The 23,855-nt window shown below is 39.7% G+C and overlaps 1 protein-coding gene across 2 annotated transcripts in view; it reads right to left on the bottom strand.

The window, feature by feature from the left end:
- ZNF484 (zinc finger protein 484) overlaps window positions 1-23,855 on the bottom strand; it is a 71,013-nt gene that overhangs the window by 8,307 nt on the left and 38,851 nt on the right. For both annotated transcript variants that reach the window (XM_058301486.2, XM_012522854.3), the window contains 2 exons: window positions 8,988-9,114; window positions 8,606-8,701 (listed from right to left, as the gene is read on the bottom strand). In XM_058301486.2, coding sequence (XP_058157469.1) covers window positions 8,606-8,701; window positions 8,988-9,114 — 223 coding nt within the window. The remainder of the gene's footprint in view (window positions 1-8,605; window positions 8,702-8,987; window positions 9,115-23,855) is intronic.

Here is a 23,855-nt window from a genome sequence, read left to right as displayed (position 1 = left end):
CTGAAATATAATAACATCCATTTGTCAATGTATGGTCTATGGCTGTTTTAGAGGCTACTGAAGCAGAAATGGGTTGTGACAGTGGACATATGACATGCAAAGCCTAAAATATTTACTATCTGACCCTTTTTCAGAAAAAGTTTGCCAACCCCTACCCTAGAGAATGATGGTGCAATGACATTAGAAAATGTCCCTGAATGGCCATTAAAGGCAGAGTTGTCTGGTGGATGTGGCCCACTTACCTCAGAATGTCATGTGAGGGGTCAAAGTTTATATTCTCTAAGTTACTGTTTTGAGGGTCTCTGTTACAGGAGCTTGGCTTTACTCGAATATACCATTCTTTCTCAGAAGGAAAACCACTAATATTCCTAATTCTAGGACAGTATATCAGACAGTAGATCCTCAGGAAATATTTATGTAAAAAAATAGATTAAAACAGATTAAACTATTACCTTATTCTACTAGAGATTTTTAATATAGACACAGCTTGATTTCATATCCATTCAATTCTGTCTCTAGGGTCTTGTCATGTTGGACACCATTATAGTATTAAATATTACTGTTATATTACATTTTTACTCACACACATTAAAAGCTTTCAATAATCCTGAGGTCACCTAATACTGGATTCCTAAATATGGGTTTGGATCTTTTGCAACTTCTCACCTTGGCCTATACATCTCTCACTATGCCTGACTATATTTACATTCCTACCCACCAATGTTCAATGTAAAATATCTGGTCCTGTGACAAAAAGTTTACTTACATATAATTCCCCTGTCAACACTGATTCAATTAGGTAATTCATAATTCAGGCCAAAAATACATGTGTATGCAAACTATCTTTCCACTAGTTGCTAAAATCCAGCTTATTAACAAATCCGAACATATACTTTTCCTTTTCCCCGCTCTGTTCCAATTCAAAATCCATTGTTCCGCATGGATCATGTAAGGGTCTATGCTCTGAAAACCCATCTAACCACAACTCTTTTCTTTGAACTTGAAACAAACAAACAAAAAACAACAGATAACCTGAGTCACTTATATTGATTCTTAAATGTGCATAGACTTGTACCATAAAAGAAATGAATAATGCACAAGGCTGAAACTAAACATTTCATGCAGTTATCTTCCTTTTCCAATTACATTCCATGACCCTTTGAATTGCTTCAAAATAAAAATTTTAAAAACCTTCTGAAACAGAGCAAATCAACATCTTCTTAACTGTCCCATGAATTCAATAATTTAATTTTGTTAAATATTTTCTACACAGACATTAACAAAAGTAGGAGTAAAACTTCAGTTGTAACATTATTATATTCACATATGTAGTTTTCTCTGAATGTCTGCAGATTGGAGAATGCTGTAATATTAATAGTTGGGTCCAATTCATGGTGCAGATGAAACGTGAGCACAAAGTATAGGTATGTGTATTATCAAAATAGGCAGACAGATCACAAAATAATCAAAGGTTCATATGCACGAAGAACAATGAAAAAGAAGCATTAAAATGGAGTAGATACGGTTATGTAAACTAAGAAGACAAATCTAAACAGTAAATGAGACCATGTTTTCTCTTTAGTTTACAAACCCAGTGAAAAAATTTGTTATATGTTAGATAATAGGTAGTCGCATTAGTTTTGCTCCATATACCTGTAACAAAAATACAGTGTTTTAAATAGTGAAATCTATCAGTAGCATCTAATATGAACTAGCTTTTTTTTTTTTTTAAAAAAAAGGATCTGCACATCCAAATAGGGTTAGAATAATTCAAGCATGAGAAACTACAGACCAAGTATTAGGCAATATCACTGGGAATTAAGAAAATGAGGGCATTTAAAGGGTATAGCAGAATAAACTACATGAGAAGATGGATCAGATGGAAAAGTAAAAAACCACAATAGAAAGTAATCAAATGTTGAAGATGATGTTCATTTCTAATGCAAGGGGAGTGATAATTCCAATTACTATTATACTGAGGATGAAACAGGTCATATCACAGACACAGTCAACATGCAATTAGAGTACTGATGAAATTAGGGGTTGGTATGTCAGTACAGGTGTCATAAGAATAGGAAAAAAATGGTTAAGTCTTCAAATGGATTAACTTTGAGACCTATAAGAAGAGATCAAAGAACAGAAGACAGGGTCGATAGAGGCACCTTGGTTATGGGGGAAAAAAGAGAAGAAAGGCTTATAATGTAAGAAAAATAATAAAATAAATGCAAATCAAGAAGGAAATGAGAGAGAAACACTCAATTTTGAATTGGAAAAAAATATAAAGAAGCAGTTCACAAAATGAGCATCACTAGGAAAACAGATATGTTTGTAGTCATCATGCAGAAACAGGATGGACCCCCACCGAAAATTTGACTCATTAAAACATATGATGACATGCACACACACACAAGGAAGATATGAAAGGCTAATTACTCACAAAATGAGCCTTTCTGGGGAGAATAGGGTAGCCCATAAGCAACTCTGAAAATGGCTTGAGAGAGCAGGGGAAGGAGACTGGCTTTAGGTTTTTATGGTGGTTAGAAGACAGGGTCAAGCTGAGGTTTCCTGCACATAGTTTGAAATTCACCAAGGGACAGTGCATCCAGGCTTTCTTATCAGCTTGCCCAGAAGTGGGGCAGAAGGGGAAGGAGGGATGAGGCTGTTAGCAGTCAAACATCAAAAAACGTAGTCACTCTCCATTACAGTTCACCCCTGATGTGACTGATGATTGAGATGTACCATGTTTCATTTAAATGAATTTGAACTTATTTAAGGAAGCCATTATGAGGCCTGCAGCCCAAAACCTATAAGGAAGGTGAAAGTACCTTTGAATATCTGTTCAAAGCTCAGCAGTGTGTCTGAGAAGTGAAATGAGTGCCTTGACCACTACTGATGATGGAACACCAAAGGGATAAGAAATGTCTTGGGGAGGCCTCCCTTGTGTCTTTAGGATGTACAGACACCCATGCAAACGTGATTTATATTTTAGGTATCTAAAAGGCAAGAGATTTCCAGAGATCTTCACCCCAAAGAATGCAAACTTAGACAGGTAACTATTGCAGCCACTGGCCAAATCAAATGGTAATGGCTCATGTGTCTATAAAAATGTGCAGATGGGGCTGACTGCTGGGTCAGGGTAATCGGTGCCAAGATGACTGCTTGAAATTTGGCCAATTGTACTGCCCCTTGGCCTTGTCTTTTATCATGGATGTACAGTTAAGGAATGAAAAGGATCAGCTCTCCAGGGAGTTCTATCATATATGAGGGTGGTGATTTTGTCCACAAAGTAGACAGATTCCTTTTCTTGTTCAATCAGTTAATCATAAAAGATTCCCTAGTTTCCAAGAGATAGGAGAAGGAGGACCTCCTGATTCTAAGCCTTTGGCATACGGCAAAGGATCAAGGACAAGGGAGAGCCATCCCCTCCTGTAGATAGGATACATCAGAAGATCCAGGTTTGGTTTTATCCTGCAGCAAGGAGATATAGCTGTGCCAAGCTTGTGGAATGTTGCTTTCATGACACAAGACCTAATGGGTAGCTGGGCATGGAGGGTATTAGACTCAGGGCCTGGGAAAGCCTCTGTTTTAGAAGAGCCCAGCAGGTGTCCAGCAATTGCCACTGTACTGGCATACAGCATGGGGCCAAGGAGTACTGTTTATTGTATCAGAAGCCCATGGGCAATTTCTGACCAGTGTGCGTGGTTTAGAGACTCCAGAAGTCTTGAGAGGAGGTTGCTAAATCCTCTACAATGAAAGTCTCTGAGCGCTTTACTGAGAATGCCAGTTGACATCAACCTGAACCAATTCTAGAGCTTTTAGTTGGAGGGTCCACATTCAGGATGGGCCACTTTTCAAGTAAAATAAATGAATTTAAGTAATATTTGTAAATGAGGAATATGTCACTTCCAGAACCCAAAAAGGACTCAAAGATGTTGACATGTGTGGCAGGTTGGATTATATACCCAAGAAAACATGTTCTTAATCTTATTCTCCTTCCTGTGAACCTACTGTAAGATCTTTTAAAGATGTTATTTTTAGAAAGTATCACCAGCTTAATTAGAATGGGTTTCAATCCTATTACTGAAGGCCTCACCAAGAGAAGAACCAGGAAGCCAGCAGGAACCAGGAAAGGAGAGGCATTGCCATGTGATGGGCAAGGACTGTCAGCCAGCCACAATGCTACTACCCCAAGAGAAAGCAAGCCTTTCAGCCTCTGAAACCATGAGACAATAAATTCCCATTGTTTCAGACAACCTATTGTGTGGTAGTTGTCATAGCAGCCTGAGATACTGATAAGGCTTGTTTTAACATAGTGGGTACTGAGAGGGTCAATAAATGTTCCTTAATGGTGTAAAGGCTAGCACTGCCCTCAACAATAATTTTCAGGAATTTAACTGAGGTGGCAGGGACTTGCATTATGTTTGGGACAATGGTCCATCCTCTTTTTGTAAGCTCCTTTGTGAGTATTTGTATATTCTGAATGAGTGTCCAAAGCACATTCTTAGAGGAGGATGTCATCAATGTAATGTGATACCTGTACTCCTGGAAAAAGGAAGATGCAGTTCAGATCTCGCGGCTGTTGAGGTACCCCATTCATAACCAAGTATAAGTATATTGCATCCCTTAAAAGGTGAAGGCAAACTGTGGCCAAGAGACTGTTGAAACAGACACTGAACAGAATGTATTAGCCAAAATTATAATAGCAAAATATTTAACAGTGGTAATTAAGATAACCACCCCTTTTCTGGATCAGTCTTTTTATTTTTTTTAAAGTCACATCATGTTACTTCTTTTCTTTTTTTTAATTTCTCTCCCCTTCCCCGCCACCCACCCCCTAGTTGTCTGCTCTCTGTATTCATTCACTGTGTGTTCTGTGTCTGCTTGTATTCTTGTCAGCAGCACCTAGAATCTATGTCTCGTTCTGTTGCGTCATCTTGCTGCATCAGCTGTGTGTGCGGCGCCATTCCTGGGCAGGCTGCACTTTTTTCACACTGGGTGGCTCTCCTTATGGAGAGCACTCCTTGCGTGTGGGGCTCCCTTTGCGGGGGACACCCCTGCGTGGCATGGCACTCCTTGCACGCATCAGCACTGCGCATAGGCTAGCTCATTACATGGGTCAGGAGGCCCTAGGTTTGAATCTTGGACCTTCCATGTGGTAGGCTGACACCCTATCCATTAGGCCAAATCCACTTCCCTGGATCAGTGTTATATAATGGATTTCAATCCTTGAAGGCCCTCCTTGGATTTACACTGGACCATATTAACTATTTTAACTGGCAGTGGGTGGAGGGGGAGATCCCTGGGGTCTCATTTTTCTAAGCCAATTTGTAAGTTCAAAGATTTAATTTTAGTTTATTATTCACTGGGTTAGGGCATCCAGGGACACTATATGATAATGGCGAATTCAGGCAAGATAATAATAGTTCTGATATTAAAGGTGAGAAATACCTGTTTGTCCGACATTTTATACTCAGTAACTCTTCCTAAGATTATAGGAGGTATCATGTTTAAATTTAGTGGGATCCCCGGTATAACTGTAATTTGCACCCCAGTATTGATTAAGGCCATGAAATTTTGCCAATTGTTGCATTTCAGTAGATATTTAAGCTAATGCAGAACCTATGTTGTAGAGGTGCTATGTAGCAAAGAATTAACCTTGCCCAAAGAGAGGCTTTGGCCTTAAGTGCCTTTGTTTATCCGGGAGCCTTCAGCCATGCCAGATAGTCTATGCTAACATGGGGGCTCTGGCCCATGAAGCACTGGTTGAACCACTGGAGGGGCAGTAAAACAAAATCAGTCATGCGGGGGGAGGAGGTGGGCACAAAAGCTAATCAGTGCTCTTTCATCTTTTTTTATTGTGTAAATTCTTTTAGTAAATTTTGGATTTCCAATTGGATTAAATTGGGGACCTCCTGTTTTGGGTTTCTTGGTTTCCTCTCCTTAAATTCAGGTTTCTCTCTGTCTCTCTCTCTCTTTTTTAGTAATTGCTAGATATACTTCAGAGGTCCTCTCTACCCTGCTCATAATTAAAGTTTATTTTTCTATAGGGCCACAAATCAGTATCATTAGGGTAAAGCAAATCAGTATCATCAAGGTAAGGGGCTTCTCCCATGGCAATGGTTGAATTAATCCCTTGGCTGTATCACAAGAGTGCCATTTTGTAAGATCCAAGGGAGCAATCTGCTTTTAGGAGTTTCACATGGTACAGCACGTGCCACATTGTAACTGCCCTTCTTCCACACAAGCGTGGGCACATATACACACTGGTCTTTCCCCCAGGTGCTCTATCCAGTGGGGGCCAGTGCCTGGTTGAGACACACAATCAATGGTCACAGGGTAAGACTTGTTCTCTCAGACCTATCATTGGTCACAGCTTATGCTGTAATTAAGACACATGATTCAATCTGAGACATACAGAAAGGTCCAGGTTGAAACACATGACACAGCACCCCAATCCCACATCAAGTCCCTGAATGCCAATTATAACTTCCAACTTAGTTGGTTAAATATAGTACAGAGGCCCACAGGACCCAACAAATATAGCAGAAAATCAATACAGGTCAAAGAAGCAACTCAAAATGCTCATTAGCAGCAACAGAGTCAGCTGGCAAGCCAAAGCAAGAGAAGAAAGACCCACTGTGGTAACAGTCTTCATCCAGACATCCTGCTCACAGTATTTTGAATCTGAAATTTCATTCAGATGTCGAGAGTGATGATGCAACACACACATCAGGAAGGTATGAGAAAAACAAAACAATAAAACAAAACAAAAAATTGAGAAGAAGGTATGAGAAGGTTTATTACTCACATGATGGGACTTTCTGTGAAGAGCAGGTAACTCACAAGCAGATGTGGAAATGGCTTGAGAGAGCAGGGAAACAGACTGGCTTGAGGATTTTATGGTGGTTAGGGGGTGGACTGAGCTGAGGGTTTCCATGTGTGGTTTGAATCTCCTACTGGTGCCAAGGGAGAGCACCCAGGCTTTCTTTTCAGCTTCCCGTATATGAGGGAGAGGAGGGGAAGTGGAAGGGTGAGACTTAGAAGACGTTAACAGTAAAACATCAAAAATGAAGTCAGGGGAAGCAGATGTGGCTCAAGCGTCCACCATATGGAGGCCCCAGGTTCGGTTCCCGGGTCCTCCTGGTGAAAGCGAGCTGGCCCGCATGGCGAGGTGATGCAACAAGATGATGCAACAAAAAAGAGACACTGAGGAGAGACAGTGAGAGACACAACAAACCGGGGAGCTGAGGTGGCTCAAGCTATTGAGGGCCTCTGTCCCACGTCAGAAGGTCCCGGGATCAGTTCCTAGTGCCTCCTAAAGAGAAGACACAGAAGAATATGCAGCAAATGGACACAGAAGAACATGGAGCAAATGGACACAGGGAGCAGACAGCAGAGTGTAAGTGGTGGAGGGAGAGGAATAAATAAAATAAATATTGAAAAAAAAAAACTCAGATTCTCTTACAAGACTCATGATGAGAACAACCCAAATAAAACAATAATTAGATTTTAAAGCCTATTACATTAGACAAATCATTGGAAATCTGGCTAATGCAAGGTATTGGCAGGGATGTGCAGAAACCGATACCCTTGTACAATAAATGAATTGTAGATAATATAACCAATCCAGAATATAATGTGGTTATACATTAACAAGTTAAATATCACTCTAACCAAGGATAAAGCAACCTGAGAAACCCTCACTTCCCATTAGAATAATTCATAAAAACTATCACTGTCTTTAGTAGCTGAGAGGCTGTACAAGCAAAATGTACATATCTACACTATTGAATACTTTGCGGCAGTTAAAAGCAATACACTAGACAAACACATTGCAGCATGGACCAAGTTAGTGTGACATGGACCAATTTTAGTGGAAAAAAATAAGAAACTGAGTAGGATATACAGAATAGTCCTATTTCTATAAATTAAAAATACCAACAGTTTATATTTTAGAAAATACCCCACAAATCCTATGACAGACAACAAACATGCCAACTACGTTAGAGCAGTTGCATATGGGAAGGACAAAATTGGAGCATGTGGAGTGGGAATAAAAGAAAAAAAAATAAGAGGGGGCCCTGAAACACATTAATGATGATATTCTACTAGACTGAGAGCTATAATTAACTCAATCTTCTGCACATGAAGTAGAAAACTTTTTTATGTATCAAAATAGATAAATTAGGGGAGTAGGTGTAGTGGTTGAGCACCTGCTCCCCATGCACAAGGTCCCAGGACTAATCCCCTAAAAAAAAAATCTTTATGTATCTGAATGTGGAAGAAAAGTATCTAAGGCCTTGTTGGCAGTAAGTAAAAAGAATAAAAACGCCAGGGAAAGGGAGTAAAAGCAAGAAAGAAGGATCCTAGATGATGTAGGGTAAGATACAATACATAGTACCAGAAATTACATAGCATGCCCTCTCCTAAAAATTCAAGCAAAAAAGACAACTGATATGGGAAGGACCTTTAAGTAGGGCTGGTGTTTAGATAGCTGAGTGACCAATATCAGCTGTATTCAAGCAGTTCCTTCAAAGTGGTCAGCCTCTCCCAGAAGAGTGGCAGTTCCATTGCACAATCTCTATGACCTTGGCTCCCTACTCACCTAGACAGCTCATAGATGAGATGTCTCCATCCAACACACATGGCTCTTCTCCTTGTTCCAAGTTGAAAATGACTTCCGGTTTAGGAACTTGATACCCTATTAACAAAAAATGACAGAGGACTTGGTTTCAGAGGTCATAAAATGAAGCATTCTAATTGTTTTTTTCAGAAAAGTTCACTGATAACTGTTACATTCTTAATGCCCAAAAGAGATCATTAAGAACATGGACAAAATAAGGAAACACCATTATTCACTGCAGATGTCCTGCAGTCTCTGGAATTAACACATACCTCAGAAATCCCACAGATTTTAGAAATTCCACTGAGAAAGAAAATATGCTGAATTAAGAACAGTGTATTATACCCAGCCGAACTGTGCTTACCCACTGAGATCAGGTTGAAATAGTTTTCCAGCATCACATCCCTGTAGAGGCATTTCTGAGTAAGGTCCAGTTGTTGCCACTCCTCCCTGCTGAAGTCTACGGTTACATCCTGGAATGACACTGATCCCTGTAAATACAAATTTCTATTCAATGTGAAGGATCAGGATTGGGGAACAGGAACATGGTATTTAGGAACTTATTTTCAATAACTTTAACATGATTTAACAGGTCCCACTAAACATTTACTTTTAAAAGTATATTTTGGAGGAAAAAAATCTTATTAAAAATAGTACATCATTTCTCTGCGGTGGTGGTAATGGTTTTGGTTTTATCTGTTGTTTGTTTACTCCCCCTTCCCCCTGTAAACTCTAATCTACTTTCTGCTTTGTGCATTTGCTATTTCTAGATCTCTTTTTATAAGTGATATATGAAATTTGTCCTTAATGCCCTGCTTATTTCACATAGCATAAAGTTTTCAAGGTTCATTCATGTTGCAGCATGTCTCAGAATGCCATTGTTTCTTGAGGCCAAATACTACTTTATTGTGTGCATACATTTGTTTATTCATTCGTTGATGGACACTTGGGTACGGCTTTTGGCTCTTGTGAATAATGCTGCTATGAACACTGATGTGTAAGTATCTGTTTGAGACCCTGTTTTTATATTCTTTTCTTCTATACCTAAAAGTGGAATTGCCAGGTCAAACGATAATTTTATATTTAACTTTTTGTGAATTTCCAGATTGCCTTCCACACTGGCTCCCCTTTTTTACATTCCCAACAACAATGCACCGAAGTTGCAATTTCTACACATCCTCTCCAACACTTATTTTTTTGGTTTTAGTAATAGCCATTCTTGTGAGTGGGAAATGTTATCTCATTGTAGTTTTGATTTCCATTTCTCTAATGGCCAATATATTGAGAGCATCTTTTCATATGCTTACGGGACTTTTTTTTTAGATGTATTTTATTTATTTATTTATCCCCACCCCCTTGTTATTTTTCACTTGTTGTGTCTGTTTGTCTTCCTTGTCTCTTTAGGAGGCACAGGGAGCCAAACCCAGAATCTCTGGAAGGGAAGTACATAATCGCTTGAGCCACCTCTGCTCCCTGCTTTTTTGAGTCTCTCATTATGTTTTTTCTTCTCGTGTCTCATTATGTCAATTTACTGTGCCTGCCCATCATGCCAACACACTCTCTTCTTTTAGGAGGCACTGGGATCCGTATCAATGACCTCCCTTGTGGTAGGCGGGAGCACAGTCGCCTGAGCCACATCCACTTCTCTGTTTATGGGACTTCTGCACATCCTCTACGGAAAAAGGACCCAGCCCTTTGACCAACCTTTTTTAATGCAGAATTTATTTTTATTTTTAATTAGAGAAATTGTGAGTTTACAGACTAATCAAGCATAAAATAGCATATTCCCATATACCACCCCATCACCAACCTTGGTGTGAAACATTTGTTACAACTGATGACAGCACTTTTTAAAAAATCATGCTAATTTTTGTGTTTATTGTGCTAATTTTTAAAAAGATTTATTTTCCCCTCCCCCTCCCCTGCCCTGCTGTTTTTGATGTCTTTGTCCATTTGCTACATGATTGTCTGTATTTATTTCTCTTTTTTGTCTTATCATCTTTCTCCTCTAGGATTCAGAGGGATTTGATCCTGGGGACCTCTGATGGGTAGAGAGGTTCCCTGTCAATTGCACCACCTCAGATCCTGATCTCTGCTGCACTTCACCTTGACTCTCTCCTTCGTCTCTTTCGTTGCATCATCATCTTGCTGTGTGACTCACTTGCACGGGCATGGCTCACCACACGGGCACTCACGTAGGCACCTGGCTCACCACACAGGCACTTGGCTCATTGCGCGGGCACTGGCTCACCGGACAGGCATGCTTTCTCTTCTTCTTTTTCACAAGGAGGTCCCAGAGATTGAACTTGGGTCCTCCCATATGCTAGGTGGAGGCCTTATCACTTGAGCCACATCTGCTTCCCTGTGCTAATTTTTTTAAACAGTAGTTACCTTTGTTACAATTGATGAAAATTTATTAAAATAGTACTATTAACTATCATCCGTAGTTTCCATTAGGTGTATTTTTTCCATATACATTCCTATTATTAACACCTAGTATTAGGTATTGTACATTTGTTATGATTCATGAAACATTCTTATACTTGAACTATTAATTATAGTCCATTGTCTACAATAAAGTTCACCATATTATATGCAGTTCTATGTATTATCCTTTAATTTTATTCTATTATAATATAGAACTTAATGTTTCCACTTTTGGGGTGCAGATGGAAGAAAAGGTGGAGCATAGGGCATTTTTAGGGCATTAAAATTGTTCTGCATGATATTGCAATGGCAGATATAGGTCACTATACATTTTGTCAAAAGCTATAAAACTACAGTGCAAACTGTAAACCATAATGTAAACTATAAACTTTGGCTAGTGGTAATGCCTCACTATGGGCTCATCAGTTGTAACAAATGTACCACACCTAATGTGAGATGTTAATAGTACGGGAAATCTGGGAGGGGAGAAGATGAGTTACATGGGAATCCCCTATACTTTCAATGTAACTTTTTTGTAATTTAAAACTACTCTAAAATGAAGTTTATTTTTTAAAAATTAACAATAAAAAGTTTCCCCTTTTAACCAGATTCACCCATATAATTTAGTGCTGTTTATTACATTCACAATAATATGCCACCATCACCACCGTCCATTTCCAAATCTCCACAATCAATTAAATAGAAATTCTGTACAAATTAAGCATCTGCTCCACATTCTCTAACTCCGATGTATCCCCTGGTAACCTATATTCTAGATACTAATTCTATGAATTTCCTTTTTTTTTAAAATTTGCTTATTATAATTAGTTCCTATCAGTGAGATCATACAATAGTTGTCTTTTGTGTCTGGTTTATTTTAGTATAATGTCCTCAAGGTTACTCCACGTTGTTGCATACATTAGGATGTCATTCCTTTTTTTCAGCTGAATAATATTCCACTGTATGTGTACACCATATTTTCTTTATCTGTTCATCAGTTGATGGACACTTGGGTTGCTTCCACCTTTTGGCAATTGTGAATAATCCCACCACAAACATTGGTGTACAAATATCTGTTCGAGTCCCTGCTTACAATTCTTCTGGGTATATACCTAGTAGCAGGATTGCTGGGTCAATAATAATGTCTGTGGATGCACAAAAGTTTTTAATTTTGATGAAGCTCCATTTATCTATTGTTTCTTTTGTTTCTTGAGCTTTTTGAACAGAATGCCCAGGTCTTGTCCCTGCGTTATCTTCTAAGGATTTTATGGTCTTATATCTCTTATATTTAGGTCACTGATCCATTTTGGGTTAATTTTTATATATTATGTGAGGTAGGTTCCAATTTCATTCTTTTGCATGTGGACATCCAGTTTTCCAAACATTTGTTGAAAAGACTATTCTTTCCCCATTGCATGTACCTAGCATCATTGTTGAAAACTGGTTGGCCATAGATGTATGGGGTTTACTTCTGGACTTTCAATACTGCTATTCCACTTGTCTATTTGTCTATTCCTATGCAGGAACAATGTTTTGATTATTGTAATTTTGTAGTAAATTTTGAAATCAGGAAGTTTGAATTGTCCAATTCTGTTCTTGTTCGTTAAAATTATTTTGGTTATTCGGGGCCTCTTGTAGCTCCACAGGAATTGGAGGATCACCTTTTCTGTCTCTGAAAAAAAAATCTTTTCTTATTTAATTAAAAAAATAATTTTCTTAGTTTCCTCTTTGATTGCTCATTGCTAGTACATAGAAACACATTTGAATTTTCTGTATTGATCTTGTACCCTGTACTTGGCTGGATTTGTTTATTAGCTCTAGTTTTCTTGTAGATTATTTTGGATTTTCTTTATATAAAGTCATATCATCTGCAAATAGATTTAGTTTTATTTTTTACTTTCCAGCCAGGATACTTGTTACTTCTTTTTCTTGCCTAGTTACTCTGGATAGAACTTCTAACTCAATATTGAATAGCTGTGGTGAAAGCAGGCATCCTTGTCTGTTCCTGATTATGCTTTCAGTCTTTCACCACTGAAAATGATGTTAGCTGTGGGTTTTTCATAAACACCTTTGCCATACTGAGGAAGTACCCTTCTATTCCTTGTTCACTGGTATTTTTAATAAGTCATGGGTGCTGGATTTTACCACTTGCTTTTTCTGTGCCTATTGAGATCATCACGTGGGTCAGTTTACTTCTTTATATTTCTGTAATATTTTACACTGACTGATTTTCATATGTTGAACCACCTTTACATCTCTTGGAATAAATCCTACTTGGTCATGGTGTATAATCTTCTTAATGTTCTATTGGATTTGATTTGCTGGTATTTTCTTAAGGATTTTTGCATCTATATTCATAAGGGAAACTGGTCTGCAGTTTTTTTTTATCTATCAAGCTTTAGAATTCAGGTGTTGTTGGCCTCAGAGAATGCATTAGGAAATGTTCCCTCCTCTTGAATTCTTTGAAAGAATTTGTGAAGGAATTGTGTTCATTTTCTTTAAATGTTTGGTAAAATTCACCAGTGAAGCCATCTGGTCCTCAACTTTTCTTTAGTGGAAGGTTTTTGATTGTTGGTTCAATCTCTGTATTTGCTATAGTTTTGTTTCATTTTGCATAAATATAAGTCATTTTTGTGTTCCTAAGAATTTTTCCATTTTGTCTAGATTATCTAATTTGTCAGTATTCACAATAGTCTCTCATAATTATATTTCTTCAAATTCCATAGTAAAGTCACTTTTCTCATTTCTGAATTTAGTTATGTCCTTTCTCTTTCTGTGTCACTCTAGCTAAAGGGTTTATTAATTTTATTTTATTTCAAAGAACTCTTAATTTTATTGATTTTCTCAGTTCTCTTTTCTCTATTTCATTTATCTCCACCCTAATCTTAATTATTTCTAGCATTCTGCTAACTTTGGGTTTACTTTTCTCTTCTTTCCATAGTTCCTCAAGATATGAGGGTAGGTTATTGATTTTAAATCTTTCTGCTTTTCTAAAATAAGTTTTGGTATGTTGAGTTTTTGTTTTCATTCATCTCTAGGTATTTTCTTTTCTTTTTTTTCCCTCCCATTATTTTTTATTAAATGTTACATTCAAAAAATTTAAGAGGTCCCCACATACCCTCCACCTTTCTCACCCCACTCCTCCCAAATTAACAACCTCTTTCATCATCATGGGACATTCATTGTATTTGGTGAATACATTTTGGAGCACTGCTGCACCACATGGATAGTGGTTTACACAGTAGTTTACACTCTCCCCAGGTCCACCCAGTGGGTCATGGCAGGACATACATTGTCCAGCATCTGTCTCTGCAGCACCACCCAGGACAACTCCAAGTCCTGAAAATGCCCCCACATCATATCTCTTCTTCCTCTCCCTACCCTTAGCAGCTACGTGGCCCCTTTTTCTACATCAATGCTACAATTTCTTCCATTACTAATCACAATGGTTCCATAATAAAATATCAGTAAGTCCACGCTAATCCATACTCTATTTCTCCATCCTGTGGACCCTGGGATGGTTATGTCCACTCCACCTCTATATCAACAGGGGGCTTAGATTCTGCATAGATGATGGATGCAATCTCCTACTTGCAGTTGTAGGCACTCTTGGCTCCCTGGTGTGGTGGTTGACCTTCTTCACCTCCCTGTTAGCTGGCCGGGGTAAGTCCAATAAACCAGAGGGTAGGAGTTGCAAGTCTGCTGAGGCTCAGGGCCTGGCTGTCACATGGACAGTCCAGAGATTCAGATCTCCTGAATAGACACCAACCCCAGCACCAACCACAAGTGCAGTAAAAGCGACAGAAGACGCATATGTAGAAAGGTCACATCTGAGTCCAACTCCATCACACTCAGGAACACAAACTCCAAAGTAGGGCCAACTGACATGGCACTGAACTCCAGAACCATCTGCCATGACCACAGAACCTATGGGTCTCTGTAGCCCTCAGGAGAACCAGTACCTGGGGTTGTGTCTACTTTGGCTGTCTCTGGGACCCTGCTGAGGCTTGTGTAAGCATGACCCCCTGCTGACCTCCTGGCTCTTTTTTGGATACTCATAGCCATATAAACTCATTTGTCCTTTCCATTTTCCCCTTTTATTCAAGGTCAAAAAGCAGTTTTTAACACCTGATATTTTGTGTAGGCTAAGATATTCTGCTGGTCTGAGTTGACCCTTTTATTCAAGGTCTTTTTCTAGTTACATCATCAGCTGGTGCTTGGTAGTAATTCCTAGGTACCAGGGAGGCTCATCCTCAGGAGTCATGTCCCATGCAGGGGGGAAGATAATGTATTTACATGCTGAGTTTGGTTTAGAGAGTGGTCACATTTGAACAATATGGAGGCTCTCAGGAGGTAACTCTTAGGCACCCTGCAGCTCTAGGCCTAGTTCATATTTCAGGCGCACAAGCTTATAAGCATAGTCATCAGTATCAAGGGCTCATTGTTGGATCATCCTTTATTGGTCTTTGTCATTGCACTTGGGGGACTGTTGCTGTTCCACTGGGGAATGTGATAGAGCTCCCCTGGCTAGGAACTCAGGACTCCCTCAGTTGTTGTTTTTAACTGTAACCACTATGAAAATATCCAAACATTTTTATGTACCCTGCATATATGCCCTGGAGAACTCCTTCCCAATCATGTGCCCCCATCAATAACATCCCACACCAGTGTTCTCTAGGTATTTTCTAATTTCCCTTGAGACTTCTTCTTTAACCCATTGGTTTCTGAAGAGTGGGCTGTTTAACTTTCACATATTTGTAAGTTTTCCAATTCTTCTGATATTGGTTCTAGCTTCATTTCATTGTGGTAGCAGACAGTTATTTTATATGATTTCAATTATTTTTGAGTTTGAGATTTCTCTTGTGCCCATAAGCTCTATCCTGGAGAATGATCTATGTTCATGTGGGGGAAAAAATGTATTCTGTCATTGGGTGACATATTCTATACATGTCTGCCAGATTTAATTGGTTTATAGTGTTGTTCAAGTCCTCTATTTTCTTACAGATATTCTGTCCAGATATTGTATCCAATATTGAAAGTGATCTACTGAAATCTGTAACTATTATTGTAGGAATGTCTATTTTTCCTGCCAATTCTGTCAATATTTCAAACCATTTTTTTAGGAGGTACCAGGTATTGAACCTGGGACCTCATATACAGGAAGCAGGCACTTAACCACTTAGCTACATCCACTCCCTCTGTCAATATTTATTTAATATATTTTGGGGTCCTGTTGTTAGGTGCATATATATTTATAATTGTTTTATGATTAATTGAACCTTTTATCATATAATGTCCTTATGTGTTTCTTGTTAGAATTTTTGCCTTGAAATCTACTTTGTCTGACATTAATATATCCACTGAGCTGTCTCTGAATTCCTATTTGCATGGAATATTTTTCCACCCTTTCACTTTCAACCTATTTGTGGCTAAAGTGAGTCTCTTTTGAAAAGCATACAGTTGGATTATGTTTCTTTATACATTGTGTGCCCATTTAAATAGGTTTACTATTGTTTTTATACATTTGAATTTAAAGCCATATAAAAAAGTAAAAGACGGCAAGCACAAATGAAAAATGCAATAATACTGTCAATTATAATTCCCCATATAGTTACCTACACTGGGATCTTTATTTCTTCATATAGCTTTGAGTTACTGTCTGGTGTCCTTTCCTTTCAACATGAAGGACTGCCTTTAGCATTTCTTGTAAGGCAGATCTAGTGGTAATAAACTCCCTCAGTTTGTGTTCACTTGTAATGTCCTAATCTCCTTCTCATTTTCAAAAGACAGCTTTGCTAGATATATTATTCTTTGTTGGCAATTTATTTTCTTTCAGTACTTGAAATGTTTTCCTACCGTCTTCTGGTTACCATGGTATTTAGTTAGAAATTAGATAGTAATTGTATTAAAGATCCCTTGTATGTGGTGTCATTTCCCTCTTGCTGTTTTCAAGGTTCTCTTTGTTTTCAGCATCATCAATTTAAAAAATTTTTAATATTCTTATTTTTAAAAATACACATAGGTCACACAAAATGTTACATTAAAAAATGTAGGAGGTTCCCATATGCCCCATTCACCATATTCCCCACTTTTCCCATATCAACAACTTCTTTCATTAGTGTGGGACATTCACTGCATTTGGTGAATACATTTTGGAACAATGCTATACAGCATGGATTATAGTTTACATTGTAGTTTACACTTTCTCCCAGTCCATTCAGTGGGTTATGGCAGGATATATAATGTCCTGCATCTGTCCCTGCAATATCATTCAGGACAACTCCAAATCCTGAAAATGCCCCAATTACATAACTCCTTTTCCCTCTCCCTGCCTTCAGCAACTCCCATGGCCACTGTCTCCACATCTGTGATATAATTTCTTCCATTGCTAGAGTCACAATAATTCTATAGTGGAATACCAGTAAGTCTACTCTAATCCATATTTTATTCCTCCATCCTGAGGATTCTGGGATGGCAATTCCCCTTCCATCTCTCAATTGAGAGGGGGCTTTGATCCCACATGGCTGGTGGATGGCACTTCCATGCCTGCAGCTGTAGACTCTTGGTTCCTTGGTGTGGTGGCTGTCCATCCTCACCTTCCTGTCAGTTGACCTGGGTAAGTCTAACGAACTAGAGAGTAGGTGTTGCAACACCACTGAGGCTCAGGGCCCAGCTGGCACATGGACAGCCCAGAGATTCAAGTCTCCTGGGGATATACCAACTCCAGTGCCAAACACACGTTCAATAAAAGGGACAGAAGAGGCATGTGTAGAGAAGTCACATCTGAATCTGAGTCCAATTTCATCACACTCAGAAGCACAAATTCCAAAGTAGGGCCCACTGGCAAGGCACTGAACTCTGGAGCCATCTGCCATGACCATAGGACCTTGGTGTCTCTGTAGCCCTCAGGAGCACCACAACCTGGGTTTGTATCTACTTTGGCTATCCAAGAGATCCTGCTGAGATATGCATAAGCGTGACCCCTCTGATGACCTCCCAACTCATTTTGAATTCTCTTAGCCATATAAACTCATTTGTCTTTACCACTTCCCCCTTTTATTCAAGCCCTTTTTCCAGTTACATCACCAGTCATTGCTCATTAGTAATCCCTCAGCACCAGGAAGGTTCACCCCTGGGAGTCATGTCCCATGCTGGGGAGAAGGTAATGCATTTATATGCTGAGTTAATGGCTTAGAGAGTGGCCACATTTGAGCAACATGGAGGCTATCAGGAGGTAACTCTTATGCACCCTGCAACACTAGGCCAAGTTGAAATTTCAAGCACAACAGGTTCATAAGCATAGTCATCCATATCAAGGGCCCATCACTGGACCATCCTTCTTCATTGGTCATTGCCCCTGCACTTGGGGGACTGTAGTTGTTTCACTGGGGAATACGGAAGAGCTATCCAGGATGGGAACCCAGCATTCCCTCAGTTGTCATGTGAATCTCTACCCATTGTGTCAATACCCAACAAACATCAGAATGTATCTATATACCCTACATGCATGCCCATGTTAAACACAACTCTTTTATTATGATTACGGGTTCTGTGGATCAGAATCTGGACATGGCACAGCCAAAACAGCTCTTCTCTGCTCCATTATGTCTGGAGCTTAAGAGTGTTGCATAGAAGCCAAATGCAGGAAATTTTAAGAAGGATGCCATCAGGTGTGTCAAAGCCACAAAGGAGAAGGAAGGACAGGACCCCAGAGCCCTCATCTGGCCTCGGAGGTGCAGCTCTCTGATTCCCATCTCAAAATGGCTCTGCTGTCGTCTCCCCCGCCGAGTCCTTTCTTCAAGGTTGTGGAATCTGTTGCCATGAAGTTATTCCACCATCTGCCTACTGTATTGTAACGTCTGTGAAATCTGCCATGGTCCCTGCTACTGGTCATCTGTGCCTTCTCTCCTTCCTTCTTGATCGTTCTTGCACGGGGTTTATGCCACATCAACACGACGCTGTGACTGCCCAGTGGTTGAGGAGAGATCAAGATCTGAGCTATTTCAGGTAGGAATAGGCCTCCAAATAAAACCTTAAATAACCCCCCAAAATCCGACACAAACAAAACAGGGAAACAGGCCGGCCGTTGATTACCTCCGTCGATGTGGCATCGAGGCCAGGCACCGGGCACGGCGCTAGGCTCGGCCTCGTTCTGTCACCCGCCATCAGCTGGAGACAACCTCCTCTTGGGCTCTCTTTTTAGCTACAAAGGCAGTTCTGCTTGAAGTCAGCTTCTAAACTGCACAAGAAACCCACACACCCAAGTGCAGGAGCACCAGCAGGGAAGACATTATTTGAAGCTCTGTGTCTTTGAATAAGTTTCTTCACTTCTCTGAGCCTCAGTCACAAAAAGTATTTGATTACAATGTATCTCAGTGTGAATATCTTTGGCTTTACCCTGCTTGTAGTTTGTTTAGCTTTTGTGCTTGTATACTGATATCGTTCATCAGATATATATTTTTGGTCATTATTTCTTCAAATATTCTTTCTTCCCCTTTCTCTCTCTCTCTCTTCAGTTTCTGGAACTCCTATGATATGTACACTGGTATACCTGATGGCATCCCAGAGGCTCTTCAGGCTTTGTATATTTTGTTTTGTGATTTTTTTCTTTCCACTCCTCTAATGTCAAGTCTCACCTCCAAGTTCACTGATCCCTTCTTCTGTATGCTATGATCTGCTGCTGGACCCCTTATTCAGTTTTACATATCAATTCCTGTTCTATTCAGCTCCAGAATTATCATCTGGATCTTCTCTATGATTTCTAGCTCATTATTAAAATTCTCATGTTGTTCATATATTGTTTTCCTGATTTACTTTAAATTTTTTCTGTGTTTTCCTTTAGTTCACTGATCCAATTAGGATATTCAAGAGAGCTGATCTAAGACATTTATTAATTCCAACAACTGGGTTTCATCCTGTATAGTTTGTTGAAATCCTTTTTTTTCCTGTGACTGGGCCGAATTTTGCTGTATCTTTGTATATTTTGTGATTTTGGCTGAGAACTAGATAGAGTATTGTGTGTCGTGCTCACTCTGAAAATCTAGTTCTAATATTCCTCTCTGCCAGACCAAGGGAAAAAAATAAAGAAAAAAAGGAAAGGAACAGAGAGAGGGAAAGAAAAGATGCTAATGAACAAACAAAACATACACACAAAAAAAAAACCCACAAAAAATAAAAGGTGTACTGCCTCTCCAAGTCTTTCAGTAGATATAGATAAGAAGCTGGAAGCTGCTGCTGTAGAGGCTGAAATTGAAGCGTTTGTCCCTCAGGGATCTTCTAGAAAAAAGCAAAAACAAAAACAAAACAAAAACAAAGAAAACCAACAACAACCATAAAGTACACTGGCTCTTTACATCTGGGTGGATGTTAGTGGGAAACCAAACAATACTGCTGGTAACAGGGCCAAAACTGAAGTTAGTTTTCATGCTGGTCCCTCACAGATCCAACAGACCAGAAAACACAAGGAAAAAGAAAAACTGACCAAAAATAAAAAAGGCATTGGTTCTTTACATCCCCATAGATACTGCTGTGAGGTCAGACACTGTTGCTACTAAGAGCGCTGAAACAGGGTTGTATCAGCACTAGGCCCTCAAAGATTAGTGAGACCAAGAAACACCCACATACAAAAGAAAAAAAGACAATAACAACCAAAGTTTCACTGGCAAAATCAGATGAAAAAGAGAACAAAAAATAAAACAAAAGACTAAAGCCCTAACATTATAAAAAATTATATTAAGGAGAACCAGCAAGATGGTGGCAGAGTAAGGCACTACTAGAGTCAGCTCCTGCTACAGGGCAGTGAGCAAACACCCAGAGCTCTCTGGAGCTAGCTGAAGCCACCTGTTTGGGGGCTCCAGGAGGGCAGAAGAGCATCTTGCAACATCCTTGGGGGAGTGAAGGAGGAGCCTGCCCACCTGCAGAGAAGACTCATAAATAGAGCGCTCCACGCCATGGAGGCCAGTGCTCATCCTCCACTGGAGGCACAAGCCACCTCAGGAGCTGTTTTGCAGCTGGAACTGAAAGCTCCACTTCCCCAAAACGGGGGAGGAAGAGATGGTTGGGCATCAATTTCAGCTATGATGAGGAAATTCAGTGGGCTACAGTATGATCCTGACAACAGCTAAGGTTTGAACCTGTAAAGGTCAGAAAGAGGCCAGGAGCTGCCATCTTAACTCTGCACCTGGCATGTGAAGAAGTAGGGCAGACTGAAAATCCCAGGGTTGGTGGGTACTGGCTTCTTCCCATCCAGATCATAATGCAGGTCTAGCCTAGGCCCCAGTGCCACCTCTGGCGGGGAGGAAGCTGTGGGGACCTGCACCAGGCTCTCTGGAAACTACAGGCCAAGCTGCAGAGGCCGGTGATCATCCTACTCTGGCAGCACGAGCACCCCAGCAGCTGCTCTGTGACTGGAACTGGAAGCTTCATTTCCCAGAATCAGGGGAGAAGGAGACGGTTGGCTGCCAATTTCGGCTACTGATTGGGAGACTTGGTTGGCTAAGGGATAACCCTGGGAACAGCTGGGGTGAGAACTAGCCCAAGTCAGAAAGAGGCCAGTAACCGACACTCTGACTTCACCCCCAGACTGAGGGCCGGGCAGACTGAAACTCTCAAGTGTCAGCAGGAACCAGTTTCTTTCATGCAGATCAGGCTGCAGCCCGCCTAAGCTTTAGCACCCCTCTGGTGGGGAGGAGGCTGAGGAGCCCTGCACCAGCCTATATAGGTAACTGCAGGGAACTTGGGCTGACATAGATTGAAAATCAGAAGTCTACCAGGGCAACTGCAGTCATCTTGGATCCGCACTGCAGAGATTGCTGCCCACACCTGCAGCTCCATCCCAGCACCAGGCAGGGGAGAAAGGGATGTGAAGCTTCATCAGTTTTTCTGGGCAACTATGGTCTAGGCCTGCATGTGGATTATTCCACAGAGCTGTGACTCTGTCCCTATCCCTGGCAAAGGAGAAAGTTGGAAGAAGCTTCATTGGTCCCTGGTGCAATGAGGGCAGCTTGAGCCTCCACAGCTTATAGCACCAACTACATGCTTGGCTCCTACTGTATAACCAGCAAGGGAGAAATGATAGGAAGCCCTAAAACAGAAAAACTGCAGCCTGAAAAAATACTCTAGTAAGCCAGATGCGAAGACACCAACAAAAAATTACAATCCACACCAAAAAACAGGAAGATATGGCCCAGTTATAGGAACAAGATAAGCCTCCAGATGACATAAAGAAGTTGAGACAATTAGAGGTTTTCAAACAAATCTCCTTAATAAATTCAATGAGATGGCTAAAGAGATTAAGGATATTAAGACATTGGATGAGCACAAAGAATTTGAAAGCATACACAGAAAAATAGTAGATCTTATGGGAATGAAAGGTGCAATCAATGAAATTAAAAAAAACATTGGAATCATATAATGGCAATTTTGAGGAGGCAGAAGAAAGGACTGGTGAGCTTGAAATGGTCTCTGAAAGTGAATGTACAAAAGAAGAGATGAAGAATGGAAAAAATTGATCAAGGTCTCAGGGAACTAAATGACAGCAAAAGGCGTGCAAATATACGTGTCATGGGTGTCCCAGAGGGAGAAGAGAAGAGAAAAGGGGCAGAAGGAATATTTGAAGAAATAATGGTAGAAAATTTCCCAACCCTATTGAAGGACATAGGTATCCCTGTCCAAGAAGCACAATGTACTCCCATCTGAAAAAATCCAAATAGACCAACTCCAAGACACATACTCATCAGAATGTCAAAGGCCAAAGACAAAGAGAGAATTCTGAGAACAGCAAGAGAAAAGCAATGCATAATATATAAGGAATATCCAATAAGATTAAGTGCTGATTTCTCAACAGAAACCATGGCGGCAAGAAGACAGTGGTCTGTTATATTTAAGATACTACAAGAGAAAAACTTCCAGCCAAGAATCTTATATCCAGCAAGACTGTCTTTCAAAAATGAGGGTGAAACTAGAATATTCACAGATAAACAGAATCTGAGAGAATTTCTAAGCAAGAGACCAGATTTTCAGGAAATACTAAAGGGTGTGCTAGAGCCTGAAAAGAAAAGACAGGAGTGAGGGGCCTGGAAGACAGTCTAGAAATGAAGATTATCTCAATAAAAGTAACTAAAAGTGTCAAAAGAGTGGTAAAAATAAAATATGACAGAAAAAAACTCAAATAGTCAGGAATAAACTTAACCAATGATGTAAAGCACTTGTATTCAGAAAACTGCAACTCAATGTTAAATCAAAAAAGCCCTAAATAACTGGAAGACAATTCCATGCTTATGGATTGGAAGACTAAATATCATTAAGATGTCAATTCTACTCAAATTGATATATAGATATAATGCAATCCCAATAAATATTCCACCAGCATTAAAAAATTGAAAACTCGATCATTAAATTTATTTGGAAGGGTAAGGAGTCCTGAATAGCCAGAAACATCATAAAAAGGACAAGTGAACCCTCATCTCCAGACTTTAAACCGTAATACCTACCTATAATGGTAGAAACAGCATGGTACCGGCCTTAAGAGAGACACAATAGATCAATGGAACCAAATTTATGGTGCAGAAACAGACCCTCACAGGTATGGCCAAGTGATTTTTGACTAACCTGTCAAACTCACACAGCTCAGGCAGAATAATTCATTCAACAAATGGTGCGAAAATAATTGGACATCCATAGCTAGCTGAAAGAAAGAAAGAGGACCCCTATCTCATACCTTTTCCAAAAATTAACTCAAAATGGATCAAAAACTGAAAATAAAAGGAAGAACCATAAAACTTTTAAAAGAAATTATTGGAAAATA

Source organism: Dasypus novemcinctus, chromosome 8 (assembly GCF_030445035.2).
Source record: "Dasypus novemcinctus isolate mDasNov1 chromosome 8, mDasNov1.1.hap2, whole genome shotgun sequence".
NCBI lineage: Eukaryota > Metazoa > Chordata > Mammalia > Cingulata > Dasypodidae > Dasypus > Dasypus novemcinctus.
This window is presented reverse-complemented; position numbering and strand designations above follow the sequence as displayed.